This window comes from Podarcis tiliguerta (genome assembly GCF_965153285.1).
Source record: "Podarcis tiliguerta genome assembly, chromosome: 9".
Lineage (NCBI taxonomy): Eukaryota > Metazoa > Chordata > Lepidosauria > Squamata > Lacertidae > Podarcis > Podarcis tiliguerta.
Genome location: NC_139542.1, coordinates 20,440,164 through 20,456,252, shown reverse-complemented (window position 1 = coordinate 20,456,252; position 16,089 = coordinate 20,440,164). Strand labels below are relative to the sequence as shown.

General features: G+C 40.9%; 2 protein-coding genes across 20 annotated transcripts in view; one reads left to right on the top strand and one right to left on the bottom strand.

Moving 5' to 3' along the window:
* The window catches only part of LOC310657640 (uncharacterized protein C4orf17), a 79,665-nt gene that overhangs the window by 6,778 nt on the left and 56,798 nt on the right, over positions 1 to 16,089 (bottom strand). For 7 of the 16 annotated variants that reach the window (XR_014501839.1, XR_014501842.1, XR_014501843.1 and 4 more), the window contains 8 exons: positions 15,777 to 15,956; positions 14,972 to 15,039; positions 13,990 to 14,139; positions 12,749 to 12,830; positions 11,229 to 11,400; positions 9,996 to 10,027; positions 9,232 to 9,414; positions 2,533 to 2,597 (listed from right to left, as the gene is read on the bottom strand). Coding sequence is in view for 11 of the 16 variants with exons in the window: in XM_083398604.1 (XP_083254730.1) it covers positions 2,578 to 2,597; positions 9,232 to 9,414; positions 9,996 to 10,027; positions 11,229 to 11,400; positions 12,749 to 12,830; positions 13,990 to 14,139; positions 14,972 to 15,039; positions 15,777 to 15,956 (887 nt within the window). In the remaining 5 variants the exon portion in view is untranslated. Of the gene's footprint in view, positions 1 to 1,189; positions 1,467 to 2,532; positions 2,598 to 8,965; positions 9,415 to 9,995; positions 10,028 to 11,228; positions 11,401 to 12,748; positions 12,831 to 13,989; positions 14,140 to 14,971; positions 15,040 to 15,776; positions 15,957 to 16,089 lie in introns of those variants that run through there. The other 9 variants (XM_083398609.1, XM_083398606.1, XM_083398602.1 and 6 more) reach the window with 4 other exon arrangements.
* Positions 1 to 16,089, top strand: part of TRMT10A (tRNA methyltransferase 10A) — a 31,791-nt gene that overhangs the window by 8,299 nt on the left and 7,403 nt on the right. The window contains exons 9-10 of one of the 4 annotated variants that reach the window (XR_014501838.1): positions 1,806 to 2,602; positions 8,836 to 10,699. The exons of 1 other annotated variant lie outside the window; for it this stretch is intronic. Coding sequence is in view for 2 of the 3 variants with exons in the window: in XM_083398583.1 (XP_083254709.1) it covers positions 618 to 718 (101 nt within the window). In the remaining variant the exon portion in view is untranslated. Of the gene's footprint in view, positions 1 to 617; positions 1,532 to 1,805; positions 2,603 to 8,835; positions 10,700 to 16,089 lie in introns of those variants that run through there. 2 more of the 4 variants (XM_083398584.1, XM_083398583.1) reach the window with 2 other exon arrangements.

Genomic DNA, 16,089 nt, shown 5'->3' with positions numbered 1-16,089 from the left:
AGATGGGAATGGTTTGCTGTCCTTGCAGTGTACAGTTGTTTATGGAGTGCTGCATAGCTTATCTGTTATTATCAAGCACTAATTTTATTTGCCAGATCTGGACTTGTACTAGTTAGAAAATACTTGATTTTTGGTAGCTTTTTAGCCTGCTAAAGGGCGTTTAAAGAAAACTTTGTTTCCCAAGGAAGCTGATATATATTTTTCTTTTTATTATTATTTAATATTTGCCAGAAGGGGGAGCTTTAAGTTTGAGTAGCACCTCTGCTTTTTATTGACCATGCCAAGATTGTTTTCACAAGTGATTTGTGTATCTGATTTCCCCATCCTTGAACACAGAGTTTTGTATTAAATACATAACTTTGCTAGTTTCAACCAGTTTTCCATTCAAATTTAATTCCTGTCTTCTGAGGCATTCATTTAGCCATCACTCAATTTTCTGTTATGATATTTAGGCTATAAGACTTTCATTAATGCATTTTATGTTACTAATTTTGTCCCATTAAAAAAACGAAGCAGATCATGATTTGTACAGTCCTGTTTGTGTCTGTAGTCTTCATGTTATAAATAGCATATGCACATATGCACTGAAATACTTTTCCTCTTTGTATTTCTGTAAGGAGAAGCTGATGTAACAGAGCTGCTAAGGGCAAACTTCCAGGGCCAGCTGAATCATTTCAGTTATCTAGCAATGCATTTTAAGAATGAAGTGGCAGGTTAAATTAGACTTAGAGTAAATGAGTGGCTTCCAGTAGCCCTCCCCAACGTGGTGCCCTCCAGACGATTGAATACAACTCCCATCAGCCCCAGCCAGCATGGCCAATTCACCTTTCAAGTTTCATGACTGAGTAGGGATTTGAGCCCAAATCTAACACTGTTTTCAATACCACACTTGTTCTTCTCATAAAAAGCAATGCACTAAATGTTTGTGGGGGTGCTGCACATCTCATGTAATTTGCGTAACTTTCCAGTAAGAGAATACCACCAGCTAACCCACATAATTTTCCCTGCCTTGCTAATGGCATCTGCATCATGTTCACAACAGACTGCTCTTGTTGTTTGGCACTGGTAACCACTAAATCTTGGTCTGATCTGTTTTAAAAACTAATATTAAAGTTCCCATGGAAGTCTACTTTATTTGCTGTCTCTATTGCAGTAACTACCTTTTAAGAAAACAGTTGACTATGTGCAGTTCCCATAACATACTGATTGTTTATTGTACATTGTAGAGGTTTTTCATTTTAATGACTTGGAACAAAATCTCCAATGGCATGTTTAATAACTCCCTAGAGCAAGTTATATAAATATGTGCCCAGGAATATTGGGTTGCAGTCTGCACACTTTTATGAAGTGTTTGACATGGATGTATGGCTATTTAAATTATTATGACTTTAGATTTGTGTATCTGAGTCTTTTCCGTAGCCCCAGACAGACAGGATCCTGAAGACTGCAGACTCAGCTGTTAGTGTCTGGGGGAAAGAGTTTGAAGATGGGCCATATCACTATTATTGTACAATGAAATGTGACCACCTCACCAGAATAGTCTTGGCTATCATTTCTGTGCTCTGACTTGTTTTGGTTCTTCTTTTGGTGGGAAACTCAAGTCGGCAAAAGAGCAGGTGCACATGGGTATTGGGTGGAAGGGGAATTGGAGGGCATAGGCATTATTTTTCCTCCTGCAACTTTATGCTAGGGTAAATAAACAGATGGCTGTGCATCAGTATCCAAAGGGCAATATATGGTGTTCCATATGTGCCCTGTGGCTTTTCCAGCCCTCATCTCACTGTAGCCCCTCGATTTCCCCCAAGCTGCTTCTGAAGGCCGGGGAACCATTCACAGAAGTGACACAAGGAGCTGTATCCCGAAAGAGAAAGTGGATTGCCCTCCCCATCCATGCACCTGCAGAAACCTATCATTTGTGCATAGTGCTCTGAATTACAATATAGATTTCATGGCAAGTGCACTGGAAGATATTATTTATATACCACTTAACGCTAACAACAACAATATTAAAACTTTCTTGGGTTGAGAAATTAAGGGAAAGTGTGTAAGCAGGTGTTTCTTTTATGTAAGTAACAAGACCTTAAAAACTGGCTTAGCGGCTAATAGGTCCCTCGGCACTGGTGTGACATGTGTCTATTAGGTTGTAGGTATTAAAAAGTGCCTTTTAGCACTCAGCAACTGAATTGCCAGAATGTTGACAATGGAGTCCATCAGCACTATTCTGAGTTATGGCGGCCATCACTGCCTTTTGAGGCGGTGAGTTCCATAGTTTGGCTACATGGTGCGTGCTCATTTGAAATCTGTTAGAAAGAGAGAGCGTATTGCATTTCCTTTCATTCTGGCTTTTGGGTTAATATCACTGATCCGAGTAAATAGCTGGATTCTCTCGGAACAGCCAACTAGAAGGGGCTCCCTTAATGAATTGTCTTGACCCCAGTCCTAACAAACTACATGGATATGAACTCCACTAAAATCCAGCAGATTGGAGTGCTATTGAATGACTATACTATAGCCACTTAAAGCGTTACTGACCTGAATGAAGCCCAGGGGAGCTGTACTAAGTTGTAAACTGTTGACTTATTTTTTCGAATGTTGACCTGCAGTGCATTAATTTTATTTTTTTTTTATAAATTTTTTTATTGCGTTTCTTTCCATAATTTTATAAGTTTATAAGCAATAAAGTAGTTACAAGAAACAAATTTTCTCTTTTTTAACAACAAAAACAAAATAAAACTTGGACTTCCCCACCCCTTCCGATTCTGCGTTCTTTGCATTAACAATGTCAGCATTTTGTTACCTTATTTCATACCTTGTTGTAACTTTCGAATGTTATGTATCCAAATACAATATATTATATCTCAATTTCAATACCTTTAAAATAAACATAACATATTCAATTTAAATTGTCTCCTTTTCTCTTTTGTCACTAATTTTACCATTTACTTAATCATATTCGCAGAAGCTTAACGTTTCCTAATCATGCACTTTCTTAGGATTCATACAGCTTATAATATTTTTTCAGATAATCTTTAAATTTTCCCCAGTCCTCCTCAATTGTTTCTTTATCCAAATCTCGGATTCTGCCGGTCAGTTCAGCTATCTCCATGTAGTCCATCAACTGCGTCTGCCAGTCTTCCAGCGTGGGCAAATCTTGTGTCTTCCAACTCTTTGCAATGAGTATTCTTGCTGCTGTGCTAGCGTACATAAACAAAGTTCTATCTTTCTTTGACATTTTCTGGTCCACCATGCCCAACAGGAAGGCCTCTGGTTTCTTAGGAAAGGTATACCTAAATACCTTTTTCAATTCATTATAAATCATTTCCCAGAAGGCCTTCACTTTTGGGCAGGTCCACCAGAGATGGAAGAAAGTCCCCTCTGCTTCCTTACACTTCCAACATTTGTTGTCAGACAGGTGATGCATCTTGGCTAGCCTGACTGGGGTCATGTACCACCGGTATATCATTTTCATAATGTTTTCCTTCAAGGCACTAGATGCCGTGAATTTCATTCCGGTGTTCCATAACCTTTCCCAGTCTTCAAACATAATATTATGTCCAACATCCTGTGCCCATTTTATCATAGCAGATTTAACTGTCTCATCCTGTGTGTTCCACATAAGCAGCAAGTTATACATTCTAGATAAAATCTTGATCTTTGGTTCTAACAATTCTGTCTCTAGTTTCGATTTCCCCTCCTGGAAACCAACCTTTTTATCCATTTTAAAAACCTCTTGAATTTGAGCATAATGTAACCAATCTCGCACCTTGTTTTTTAATTTGTCCTGGCTCTGCAACTTCCAACCGTCTCCAATTTTTTCAATTAATTCCCAATATTTCGGCCAATAGGCCTCCATATTGGGTCTTTTTCGAGCTTTGGCCTCCACCGGTGATAGCCACCTCGGTGTTTTACTCTCTAATAAGTCTTTATATTTCATCCAGACTGCAAAAATCGCTTTTCTGACAATATGGCTTTTAAACAATTTGTGAACTTTAACCTTGTCATACCATAGATATGCATGCCAACCAAATGCATTATCAAAACCTTCCAGATCTAGGACGTCGGTGTTTTCTAGCAAAAACCAATCTTTCAGCCAGCAGAAGGCTGCAGCTTCATAGTACAACCTCAAATCCGGCAGGGCAAACCCCCCTCTTTCTTTTGAATCAGTTAATATTTTATACTTTATTCGGGGCTTTTTGCCCTGCCAGACAAACTTAGATATATCCTTCTGCCATTTTCCAAAACATTCCTCTCTGTCCACGATCTGTAGGGTTTGAAACAAGAATAACATTTTCGGCAATACATTCATTTTAATTGCTGCAATCCTTCCCAACAAGGAAAGTTTCAATCTTGACCAAATTTCTAAATCCTTCTTTACTTCCAACCAGCATTTTTCATAATTGTCCTTAAATAAATTCAAATTTTTGGAAGACAAATAGATCCCTAGGTATTTCACTTTCTTTACCACATTTAATTCTGTTTCTCTCTGAAACCCCTCTGTTTCTGTAAGTGTCAAATTCTTGGTCAAAACCTTGGTTTTTTGTTTGTTCAACTTAAACCCCGCCACCTGACCAAACTCAGATATAAGTTCAAGAACTCTTTTTGTACTGGATTCTGGCTCCTGCAATGTCAAAACTAGGTCATCTGCAAAAGCTTTAAGTTTATATTGTTTCACTCCGACCTCTATCCCTTGTACCAGCCGGTCCTCCCTTATCATGTTCAATAGCACCTCCAGGACTGAAATGAATAAAAGAGGGGATAGAGGGCACCCTTGTCGTGTCCCTTTTTCAATTTTGAACTCCTCCGTCACCACATTGTTCACTATTAATTTGGCCTTTTGCTCTGAATAAATTGCTCGTAACCCATTTTCAAACCCCCGCCCCACTCCCATCCCTTCCAAGTTTTTCTTCATGAACATCCAAGATATATTGTCAAATGCTTTCTCCGCATCAACAAAAATTAACACCGCCCTTGTGTTCCTGTCAGTTTGTAAAAGTTCCAAAATATCGATGATGTTTCTGGTATTCTCATATAAATGTCTACCAGGGAGAAAGCCTGCTTGGTCTTTGTGAATTACTTCAATTAAAACTTTTTTAAGTCTACTTGCCAAAATGTCTGCAAATATTTTGTAATCCACATTCAGGAGTGAGATGGGGCGGTAGTTCTTGAGTTGAGTCTTTTCAGATTCTATCTTAGGTATCAATGTGATGAACGCTTCTTTCCACGTTTCTGGTGCCCTCTTCCCATCCATGATCTGGTTGCATACCTCCAACAAGGGTTGTGTTAAATAGTCTTTCAAAGTCTTGTAGTATTTGGAGGTAAGCCCATCCGGGCCTGGAGATTTGCCTAGTTGCATGTTCTGAATGGCACTTTCAATTTCCTGGGTGGTTATTGTAGAGTTCAAGATTGATCTTTTATCTTGAGTTATTTTTGATAGTCCATTTGTCTTTAAAAAATGATCTATCTCTGATTCTTTCTGAGGCCCCTGTACATAAAGTTCTTTAAAATATCTGTGGAAGCACTTCCTAATTTCCTCTGGTTTCTGCACCGTTCTTCCTTCAATCTCTAGATTTGTAACTGTATTCAACTTTTGTCTTTTTTTCAGCTGCCAGGCTAGCAGCTTTCCACATTTGTTTGCTGATTCAAAGGATCTTTGCTTCATCTGTTTTATTTTCCATTCAATCTCCTGATTGATCAATTTTGAATATTCTGCTTGATGGAATTTAATTTCTCTCAACAGATCCTTTGACTTTGGTTTAGTTCTCAATTTTTTCTCTCCTTGATGTATTTTCTCCAGTATTTTATCTTTCTTTCCATTCCAGAGCTTCTTCTTAATTGTATTCTGTTGTATCAGAAACCCCCTCATAACAGCTTTGCTTGCGTCCCAGATCGTTCTTTTTTCTACTGTAGTATTCAAATTTATCTCAAAATAGTCCTTTAATGTTTTTTGGGCCTTTTTCACAATCTCTTGATCTCTTAAAAGAGTGTCATTCATTCTCCATCTGAAGGAACCGGTTTGAGTAAGTCTGAGATCTAATTTCAGAGCGTTGTGGTCGGAGCATGTTTTTGGGCAGATTTCCACCTTTTTAGTCTTGGGTGCCAGCCCCCTGGAGGTCCAGATTTGGTCGATCCTTGACCAGGACAGGTGGGCCTCAGAGAAGAAAGTTCCTTCTTTACCTAGGGGGTTCTTTGTCCTCCATATATCAATCAAATCCAGATTGTCAGTCATTTCAAAAAAAGTTTTAGGCAGTCTGCCGTCTGATGTTAGATTTTGGTTATAAGACTTATCCATATGTGTAGACACCACTCCATTCATGTCTCCCATCATTATGATGTTAGCATAGTCCAGATAGTCCAGCAGCGTCTCATGCAGCTTCTTGAAAAATTCTGATTTCCCGTCGTTTGGAGCATAAATTCCTAGTATCAATATTTTTTCTCCTTGGGTCTGGATTTCAATTGCCAGAATTCTTCCATATTCATCTTTGAATAAAAATTTAGGTATCAGGCTCTCCTTAGCATAAATCACCACTCCTCTTTTCTTTACCTTGTCTGAGGAAATAAACTCTTGGCCTAGTCTTTTGTTGACCAAAACTTTCCTGTGGAGCCTGGTCACATGGGTTTCTTGTAAACAAATAATATCCAATTGTTCTTTCTTCAATATATGAAACAGTTTCCTTCTTTTCTCCGGGGAATTTCCGCCATTTATATTCCAACTGAGTAGCTGCAGAGACATCCTGAACTATTCTGTTACACCTAGAGCGGTGTATCTTCTTTTTCCTCTAATTCCGAGGGTTTAGGCGTCCCTCCGCCTGCTGGCAGAGTGGGTCCTGGTTTAAGTATAGGCCAAAGGGCTGCTGCTTCTTTTTGGAGATCTTCTCCGTGGTCGTGCTGGAACTTTTGTAGATCCTCTGGTAATCTTATTTTAACCTTCTTCTGTTTGTAAGTAAATGATAGTCCTTGTGGGAACTCCCACCTATAAGGGATTGAGTTAAGTCTCAACAACTTAGCCAATTCTGAATAGGTGGCTCTCAGATCCAATAGCTGTTTAGGAATATCTCGGTAGATTTCCACCCTTTTCTCTTGTATCTCAATTGAGTTTTTGAAGTGTAGGCCTAATATTTTGTCTCTCTCCTCTCTTGATCTCAAAGCTATTAGACAGTCTCTAGATCTATCTTTTCTTACCAATCTTCCCAGTCGAAAAGCCGATACTATTTTAAAATCACTTTCTTCTTTTAAGCCCCAGAACTTTGAAAATTCTGTTGTCAAAAATCCAATCAAATCTTCTTGTTCGATTTCTGGGACCGCCCTAAGCCTAAGATTAGTCTCCCGGTTTTTCAGTTCCACCAAAGAGAGATAGGTTTGTTGGTCCCCTATCTGTTTATGCAGAGGCTTGACTTCTGCTTTAACTTCCTCAACCTCTTTTTTAGCTGATGTTGCAATTTCAACGGCTTCCCCTGCCAATTTACGGTTCTCTTCCGTTGCTCCTTGCAATTTTTCAATTGCTTGGGTGTGTTGGGAAACCTGATCTGTCAATTTCTGGATCGAGGATGTAGCTTGGTCAATTTTTGTTGATTGGTTATCAATTTTTTGATTTAATGTTGACAATTGTTCCAAAACTTGTTTCAGTACTGCCTCTGCTCCTCCTGATGCCATATCTTCCTCTTCAGATTTTTCAGGCTTTTCACTTTCTACTTTTTGTGTTGCAAGCACAGCAGGCACTGATAGTCTACGTCCCTGAGTTAAAGTTGTTTGCAAAAGCTGTGCCTGCTTTTTTGCTTTTTCTTTTTCCTTAGCTTCCTTAGCTTTGGCTGCTCTTGTCTTTCCTGTGCCACTCATCAGTCAATGTTCAAGGTCAGATGTTGTAATCCCATGGGAAAGACAAGTCCAAATTTATAAACAGTCTGGAGAAAGAAAGTAAACAAAAAAAACTTTTCCCAGGCCTTTGTTATCCAATGTCCTCTAGGGGGAGTGCCACCAAAAGTTAGTAAGAAGAAGGTAACTTTTCCGCCATTAAAGTTTCCGTTTTCAAAAACAATTTTAAAAGCAAGTTAGTTCCAAAACACTAAGAAAAAAGTCCTGCAGAGCACTTTAAAACGTTTAACAATGTTCCAACAAGGTGCCTGCAATTGTATCCACTCAAACTGAGTAAGCCCAAAGGTTGCACTTCAGTTACAAAAAGCATCTGGAAGTTTGTAACAGTTCCGCAGTCAAGCAACTTCACCCGGCCACCCGAAGATTTGGAGTTAGAGTCTTCCCTCGCCCCATGGGGGACCGCTCCAAGTCCAATTTAAACTGTATTTTTTCTTCCTTTAAGAATAGAATTTCAAGTGTGCACGAAAGTCCCACTTTAAAGCCTTAAAGCTTCCCTGTTCACAGCGCTTTCCGCTCTTTAAACAGTCTGCTTTGATCTTATAAGCAGTGCCGGAAGACGGACTTCCTCTTTCTCATCTCCCGGTTTCAGCCAAATTTCCTCAAGTTATTGTAACAAATCTTAAGTCCTTACTCACGGGTTTGCTGTTTCAGAGTAGTATTTTTTGGAAGAAAGGTCAGCGCTCATCCGTGACAGCCGCGCGGCTTCGCCTCCGCAGAAAGAGCGATGAACTCACAGCACCGCTCCCCCTCCTTCACTCCGGAGCCCCTTACGGGGTCCCTTCCGCGAATTTGGGGTCGCTCCAGGTGCCCGCCGAGTCCCACGGCCACGGACTCTCTCTGTCCGTGGTTTTTCTTGATGGGTTGCCGCTGCGCCGTAGCGAAACAACCCTTTTCTGCGGTGCCCCTCTTCAGAGCTCGAAGAGGTCCGCCATCACGGTTTCGCGCCGCCTCCGGAAGTCCCTGCAGTGCATTAATTTTAAAGAATATTCAAAATTCTGAAGATTATGCAGAAATAGATCACTTCTATCATTTGTATTCAGAAAGAATGAAAATGTCCACGATATCTTTTCATATCAATTACCAAGACACAATGACATGCACTCTTAAAAACAAAATGTTTATTTAGCATTTTGTTTACCAGTGTTCTAACATTCAGTTTTTTGTGTATGTGTGTTTAAACTTTACAAATACCTGTTTAGCAGGTAAAACTCTTAAGGTCTAAATAGTGTGGCTATAAACTTTTTCTAACAACAAAAATGACACTTTAGAGCTTTGGAAAAAATTGTGTGAGATTCACTGTACATGTTATCTTCCAAGAAAAGCATTGTGCTGGTTTTCAGATGCTCTGAAATCGGGCCTCACCTCTTGAAGCAGCGTTGTGTCGCTTAGAGTAAGCCTTGTTGTACAGCAACTGGGTGCTGTTTTGGGATAATGCAGGACTGTGGGGGCGACTTTGAAGAACTGTGAGTTTGCTGGGGGAACGCTCTAGAGTCTCAGAAGTTGGGATTCGGATTTTCTCTCTTGTGTGTGTACTTCTCTCCCTGTCTGAAAGAGATTGTGAAAATCAAAGCTACATTAATGAACTGATAATAATAATTTATTATTTATACCCCACCCATCTGGCTGGGTTTCTCCAGCCACTCTGGGCGGCTTCCAACAAAATATTAAAATACAATAGTCTGTTAAACATTAAAAGCTTCCCTAAACAGGGCTGCCTTCAGATGTCTTCTAAAAGTCTGGTAGTTGTTGTTCTCTTTGACATCTGATGGGAGGTGCCACTACTGAGAAGGCCCTCTGCCTGCTTCCCTGTAACATCTTGCAGTGAGGGAACCGCCAGAAGGCCCTTGGCACTGGACCTCAGTGTCCGGGCAGAACGATCGGGGTGGAGACGCTTCTTCAGGTATACTGGGCCGAGGCCGTTTGAACTGCAGGTTTTTTTGTCTATGCATCTAATGACAGAGCTGTCCTCATTTATGCCACTATGACAGCAGTTATGTGTGATGCTGTCAAGAGGCAAGATGATGTGGCTTCCTCTCAACTAATTTTAATCCATATGAGATCAGTCTCTTGCAAGCATAGTCTTATTTTTCTGGATAAAAATGTACAACGCATAACTAGCCTCTCACCTTTACTGGATACTGTTCCTCTGCTTGTAAGCCTAAAAAAGAAAGAAAATGTCTTAGGTTTTTTTAATACAGTTTATATACTGTTTAATTACAATGGCTTTTAAGTGGTGCACAGTGAACACAGTAAAGTCAAAAAGGTAAATATTGGTTAAAAACTATAAAATCAGAAGTGACTTTAAATGCCTGCTGAAATTTTAAGAAGAATTCAGCAAGGAGGTGGCCTGTCTAATATCAGCTGAAAGAAAATTCCATGAAATTGGAACAATACTAGGCATTCTGCATAGTATGAGGTACAGCACAATTTTTTTTTAGGGTGGTGGAGGCAGGAGAAAAATCAATGTGCAGATAATCCGGATTTGAACAGAAATACAACACAATGATCCTGCTCTTACACGTCTTTCTTTTTAATGAAAGTATTAAGACAGGAACTTGTGGTTTCTGCTTTCAACATTCTTTATTGCCGTGGCTGTTGCTTAGTTCAGGACCCAGGAGCAAAGATAAACTAGCACTTATTATAGTTAATAAAATTTGAATGCCACTTGATCATAGTAAAACCTCTAAGCAGTTTACAAGAAATAGTAAAATTATCAATAAACACCGTTAAAACAATTAAACATTTTAAAGATTTAGTAACATTAACAGTAAAAAAAGAATTTTTAAAATTCCATCATATATTTGTCTGGATTGACTTGCCAAAAAGAAAAAGTTTTAAGCAGGGGCTTAAAAGATAATACAGTGAAAACGCCTGCCTGATCTCGATTGCAAGAGAGTACAGGTGCTGCCAGTTGTAGCCTGAGACAGTATCTCTCATTCAAAATTTTACTACTGAATGAAATGCAATAGAAAGCAGATTTACTGGATAAATGCACAATTTTGCATGGTTCCCCACCAAGATTTTTTATCCTCAGCTGGCTTTTAAGATATGACCTGAAGTTTTTGGATTATTTCCTGTTAGAACCAACACAGGCTGGTTTTGTCAGAAGTTATGCTTTGGCCAGTAGCTTACATTAATGGTCAAATACCTTTTGGTGGCTTGGAAATGACATGGATTTTTCCTTTTCTTTCTCAACCTACTTTACTTGTGTAAATTACAAGATCTCAACATCACCATCCATGGTGAGCAAAAAGTGCTAGTTGTGAATAATCCCAGCCCATGCTGCAAACAAGGCAAATGACCAACCTGGCAGCTTTCCACGTAGCACCATACCTAGGGCAATGCATTATCAATTTTACCTGCGCCGGCTCTCTTCACTTGCTGGTTTATTCTGAAGTGCTCTTTCAGCTTTCAGCATATCTCGTAAACTCAGAGCCTCTACGTCAGCTTCTTTCAGTGCCCTTTTCTGATAATTCAGCAGATCTCGGCTGGTCACGTCGGAACGGATGAAATTGGACACAAACTCCTTCTCTGAAACAACATTACCAGGTAGTAATATTAATATAATGGATATGTCAGGGACTTCTCTGTGCATAGAAAGGCTACTCCCCATTTTCTTCCGATGGCAGAGAAAGGTCAACACAAGCCTATTTCATAGGAAGAACACTCCCAGAAATAGGAGAGGATCGTATGGGCATATCTGTGTGTGCACCACAGACTAAACATGCTTTGTGAATAAAGTACTGAAAATATCCAAGATCTTAAGGGTATAACTGTGATACTACTTCTTTCATCTAATGAAAATAAAATGCATTCCAGGTTTTTCTCCATTCAGGTTCCCCCTCCATAATATTTCTTAAACAAATCTTAAGTTCTTTAAATATAACACGTACGACGCCTGTGAGAAACATACAAGCAGGATTCAAGCACAAGAGCACTTTCCCCTTCTTTGGTTTCCAGCAGATTTCTTGTTAAATCATCACAACAGTGGGAGATGTGTGAAAATTAAATATAATCTAATTTGGGGTGGTCCTCCTATCAGCTGTCACCTGGCAGCAGCCATTGCATCAGACTGAAACAGGAGGGAAGAGGAGTGGTGCAAGGCTGTTCCAAGAGACCAGCTGCTCTGCTGCAAACCTTTTCTGGCTGAAGAGGGGGGTAAAATGCTATACATAAATAAAGCATGGGTGCATGCCGGGGGGTGGGGTCTTTTTCTTGTCCAAGGTCAGAACCTGAGAATTGTATAGCCCGTCCTATCATTAGGCGGAGTGAGGCAATCACTTTAGGTGGCAGGATCTGGGGGCTCATTCCCTGTGACCAGAGCGCTTTGGTAATTTCTCCTCACATAAACGTTTGCTACCACCCTCTAATCTAGTGGGACCCCCTTAGCGTCACTCGGGGAGTGGAGGATGCAAGTGTTGAAGTAAGAATCAACTGCTTCTGTACATAGAAGTGGGGAGAGGATGAATGTAGATGAATGTAGGTTGCCTCGGGCAGCAAAATGTCTTGGGACAGCTCTGGGTTGGGCAGGTGTCAGTTCATTTCCTTCCATCCCGAAACATCCCTATATATTGTGGGAGCTTTAGAACCTCCTGCCATGCCACAGCTGGCTTAGCTGTGACATTTGGGTAGAGAGATACCTCCTCTGTTATAGATTCAGTATCCCTCAAGTATGCAAAAACTGCTACCGTATTTGGGGTTGGCACTTCTAAACTGGCAGGCATTCATCCAATAGTTTGTTATCAAAGGGAATGATAATCTGATTTTATATACATAGAGATAGATATACAAAGAGGGTTGTGCTCTCCTGCCTGCCGCATGCAGCCCAAAGTCAGTTGACACTTCAGCCATGTGCAACTATCACATTTTCTCTCCTTACCTTTTAGAGTTGCCTTTGATAACCAGGTTTGGATCTCTGCAAGTGAGTCTGTCTGTAAAATATCACGAAGCCTTTCCAAGATCTAGGAGGAGGACAGATCAGACCATTGAAGCACTGCAGTCAGGGCTGCCGCAATACATTTTGCTGCCTAAAATGGGAAGAGTTCTGTTGCCCTTAGGTCCTGGCTTGCAGGCTCTCCATCTGGTGGGCCACTGGGAGAAAAAGATGATGTGCTAGATGGGCCATTGGCATGATGCAGCAGTGTCATCTTCTGTTCTTATGACACCCCCACCCCAGTTACACATACGAAAGCCAAATGGGGTGGCACTTAAACATCAGCCAGGGGACAGTGTCCTTCACCACACCTGAGGGAACAGGATAGCTCAGAGGGCACCCAACAAGGGGTATGGTACACAACTCACCACGGTGGCTGCCTGCCTGCTGCCCCCTGAAACCAATGCAGTGGTGGCAGCACCAATGCTTGGGCAGCAAATGCAACAAATGTTACTCATATTCAAAGCCCTTACTAGCCTAGGGCCAGTTTACTTGTGGGATTGTCTTGCCCCTTTATATGCCCACCAACCACTTTGATCTGCCTAACTGGCACTGTTACAGCCTTTTAAGTGTGAATCTCTCTGAAAAGTTCACATTTTTGCAAGCAATTTCCCCTAATATGATGCATTTTGTATGTTACATTCACAGATGCATGCATTGCTACACACATCTCCCTGTAATTTATGCATTCTTGTACACACCATTTGGCTGGAGACCTGCATCACAAAATTTGGATAATTTTGAAAGTAGCTGTATTTCAGCATTGGCTTTGTGAAGAGTTCTGTAAAACTCAGGAGCTTGCAACTTCAAAATCTCAGAAATGGCCTCCTCTCTTTTATGGGCCATCATTGCCACCTTTTAATGTTTTAATGTTGTATTTTAATCTTGTTTTTTAAGTTGTATTTTAATCAACTTGTTTTTATTATTGGTTGTTAGCCGCCCTGAGCCTGGTCTTGGCTGGGGAGGTGGGGTATAAATAAAATTTATTATTATTATTATTCAACAGATTGGTGGTTTTCAAACTGGCCGTGCAATCCTATGCATATTTACGCAGAATGCAACTTACCCCCTAGTAAACATGTATAGTACTGCAACCTAAATTTACTAAATGACATCCTCCTCTTTATATCAGTTAAAACAGAAGCATATAAATAACATGACATAATCACTTAATGATGGTATCTTACTTTTATTTCCTGTTCCAGGTAAGTAGGGGTATAATTCATATTCTCGATGATGTCTGGCCTGTAGTGCGTACCCGGGGTAGGTAAAAGAGGGTGCTCTGGAGGAATCCTATTTTGTGGATTTTCTGCAAGGTATTTCCTCAAAGGATCGTCCTGATGATAAAGCAGAATATAAAGAGACAAATACAGAAAGCCCCACGCCCCCCAAAGCCCACACCACCCAACTTTCTGTACTGCTTTGCTTTTGATCACCTCCAATACATCTGGACTAATCATTACATTGTGCATTGGAGGAATGGAGAACCTGTGGCTTCCTAAATGTTAATGGATTTAGCATAGCTGATGATTGGGGTGATGGGAGCTGGATTCTACGCCTGTATGGTCCATCTCTGCTTGAGTATAAGGGTAAGGCTGTGGTTGCAATGGCTCTCTTGCTATTGTCCTCTCTAGAAAACTGATGGGGTTTTGCACCTTGAACCCTTTAAATGCCTTTCAGCCATCTGGATCCTACAGGATTCCTGATCAGCTGAAATAGATGAACAAACTCCAATTCTTAAGCCCTGTTCAGATGTTCAGTATACACAGGTGCTGAATCCATGTATAGAATGGGTATAGCAAGCTTTGCCTCCAGCCAATGCACACTCACGTGCATGTCTGCAAATGTCCTTCACTATAGAAGCAGAGAGCTTTACATGATCACAAGAATAGAGGCGTCTGCCTGTAAAGGCTCTCGCTTTGTTCAAAGTATATTAGGCTAGGGCTTGAGGTAACTGTTCAAAGCGCCACTGCCAACCTCAAATTTGTCATCTGCCCTTCACCAGCAGGTTAGGACAATTTAAAATTCAGAATTAAAAACAAAGCATATTACAGTCCCAGAAAAAAGGTAAACCCCAAATCATGAATGGAGTGTTCTGCAGGCGTGCAGATGCTCCAAGAAGTCTTGATGGTTTCAATTACAAATACCAGCAGTAGTTTGGCTCGTTACCCTTCTCTTTAAAAGCGGGGTGTTTCCTGTTCTTTGCTTGAGCTCTGCAATTTCATCTCTCATAAGCTCTGAAATGCAATAGAGGGATTTTTCATGAGTTTTCATGTTAAGATTCTAGAGGATTAAAGCCTAGTGAGACCTCTTGAAAAATACAGGAATTCTATGTAACATGGGAGGGCAGAGGATGCCTCCAGTGGAGGGCAGGATACCATGGTGGTTTTTGTGTCAACCAAATTTTTGCATAGAATTTACAGATATGTACATTCATCAGCATGGGACGCGGGTGGCGCTGTGATCTAAACCACAGAGCCTAGGGCTTGCCGATCAGAAGGTTGGCGGTTTGAATCCCTGCGACGGGGTGAGCTCCTGTTGCTCGTTCCCTGCTCCTGTCAACCTAGCAGTTTGAAAGCATGTCAAAATGCAAGTAGATAAATAGGAACCACTCCAGCAGGAAGGTAAACAGTGTTTCCGTGAGCTGCTCTGGTTTGCCAGAAGCGGCTTAGTCATGTTGGCCACATGACCGGAAGCTGTACGCCGGCTCCCTTGGCCAGTAAAGCAAGATGAGCGCTGCAACACCAGAGTCGTCCACAACTGGACCTAATGGTCAGGGGTCCCTTTACCTTTACATTCATCAGCAACTCAATCTAGTGGAGGGTCCACTTTGAGGAGGGGGTAATAAAGGCAGAACCGTAGCTGGGGGTGAGCTAGCCAAGCTTTTTGCCCCAGATGAAGCCTCCAAAAGGGTGCCATTGAGGCTCTCAAATTGTGGTTTTGAATATCTGTGTAAGCAACCAGGGGTACTTACGTCCAACATTCGCTCTAAGTGGGGTTTGTACCAGGCTTGGCAGGGTATTGTTGGGAAAAGAGCTGTCAGTGGGCATTACAGTGTTTCTGAGAAGTTGAGCATGTTCTGTGCTTGACTCAACGAAGCGTCCTTCATTGTATCCTCGGTCTTTGACAACACAGACAGGTGCATCATTTAGTCCTGGGTGGGGAAAGAACGCATTTTACATTTTCCTAATTGTGCAGTTGGTTTTGATGCAGGGATACACTGGAAACGGGGGTCTCAAATAGAGATGGTGGAGAATTCGGATCCTTTTTGTAGGCAAATCTATCAA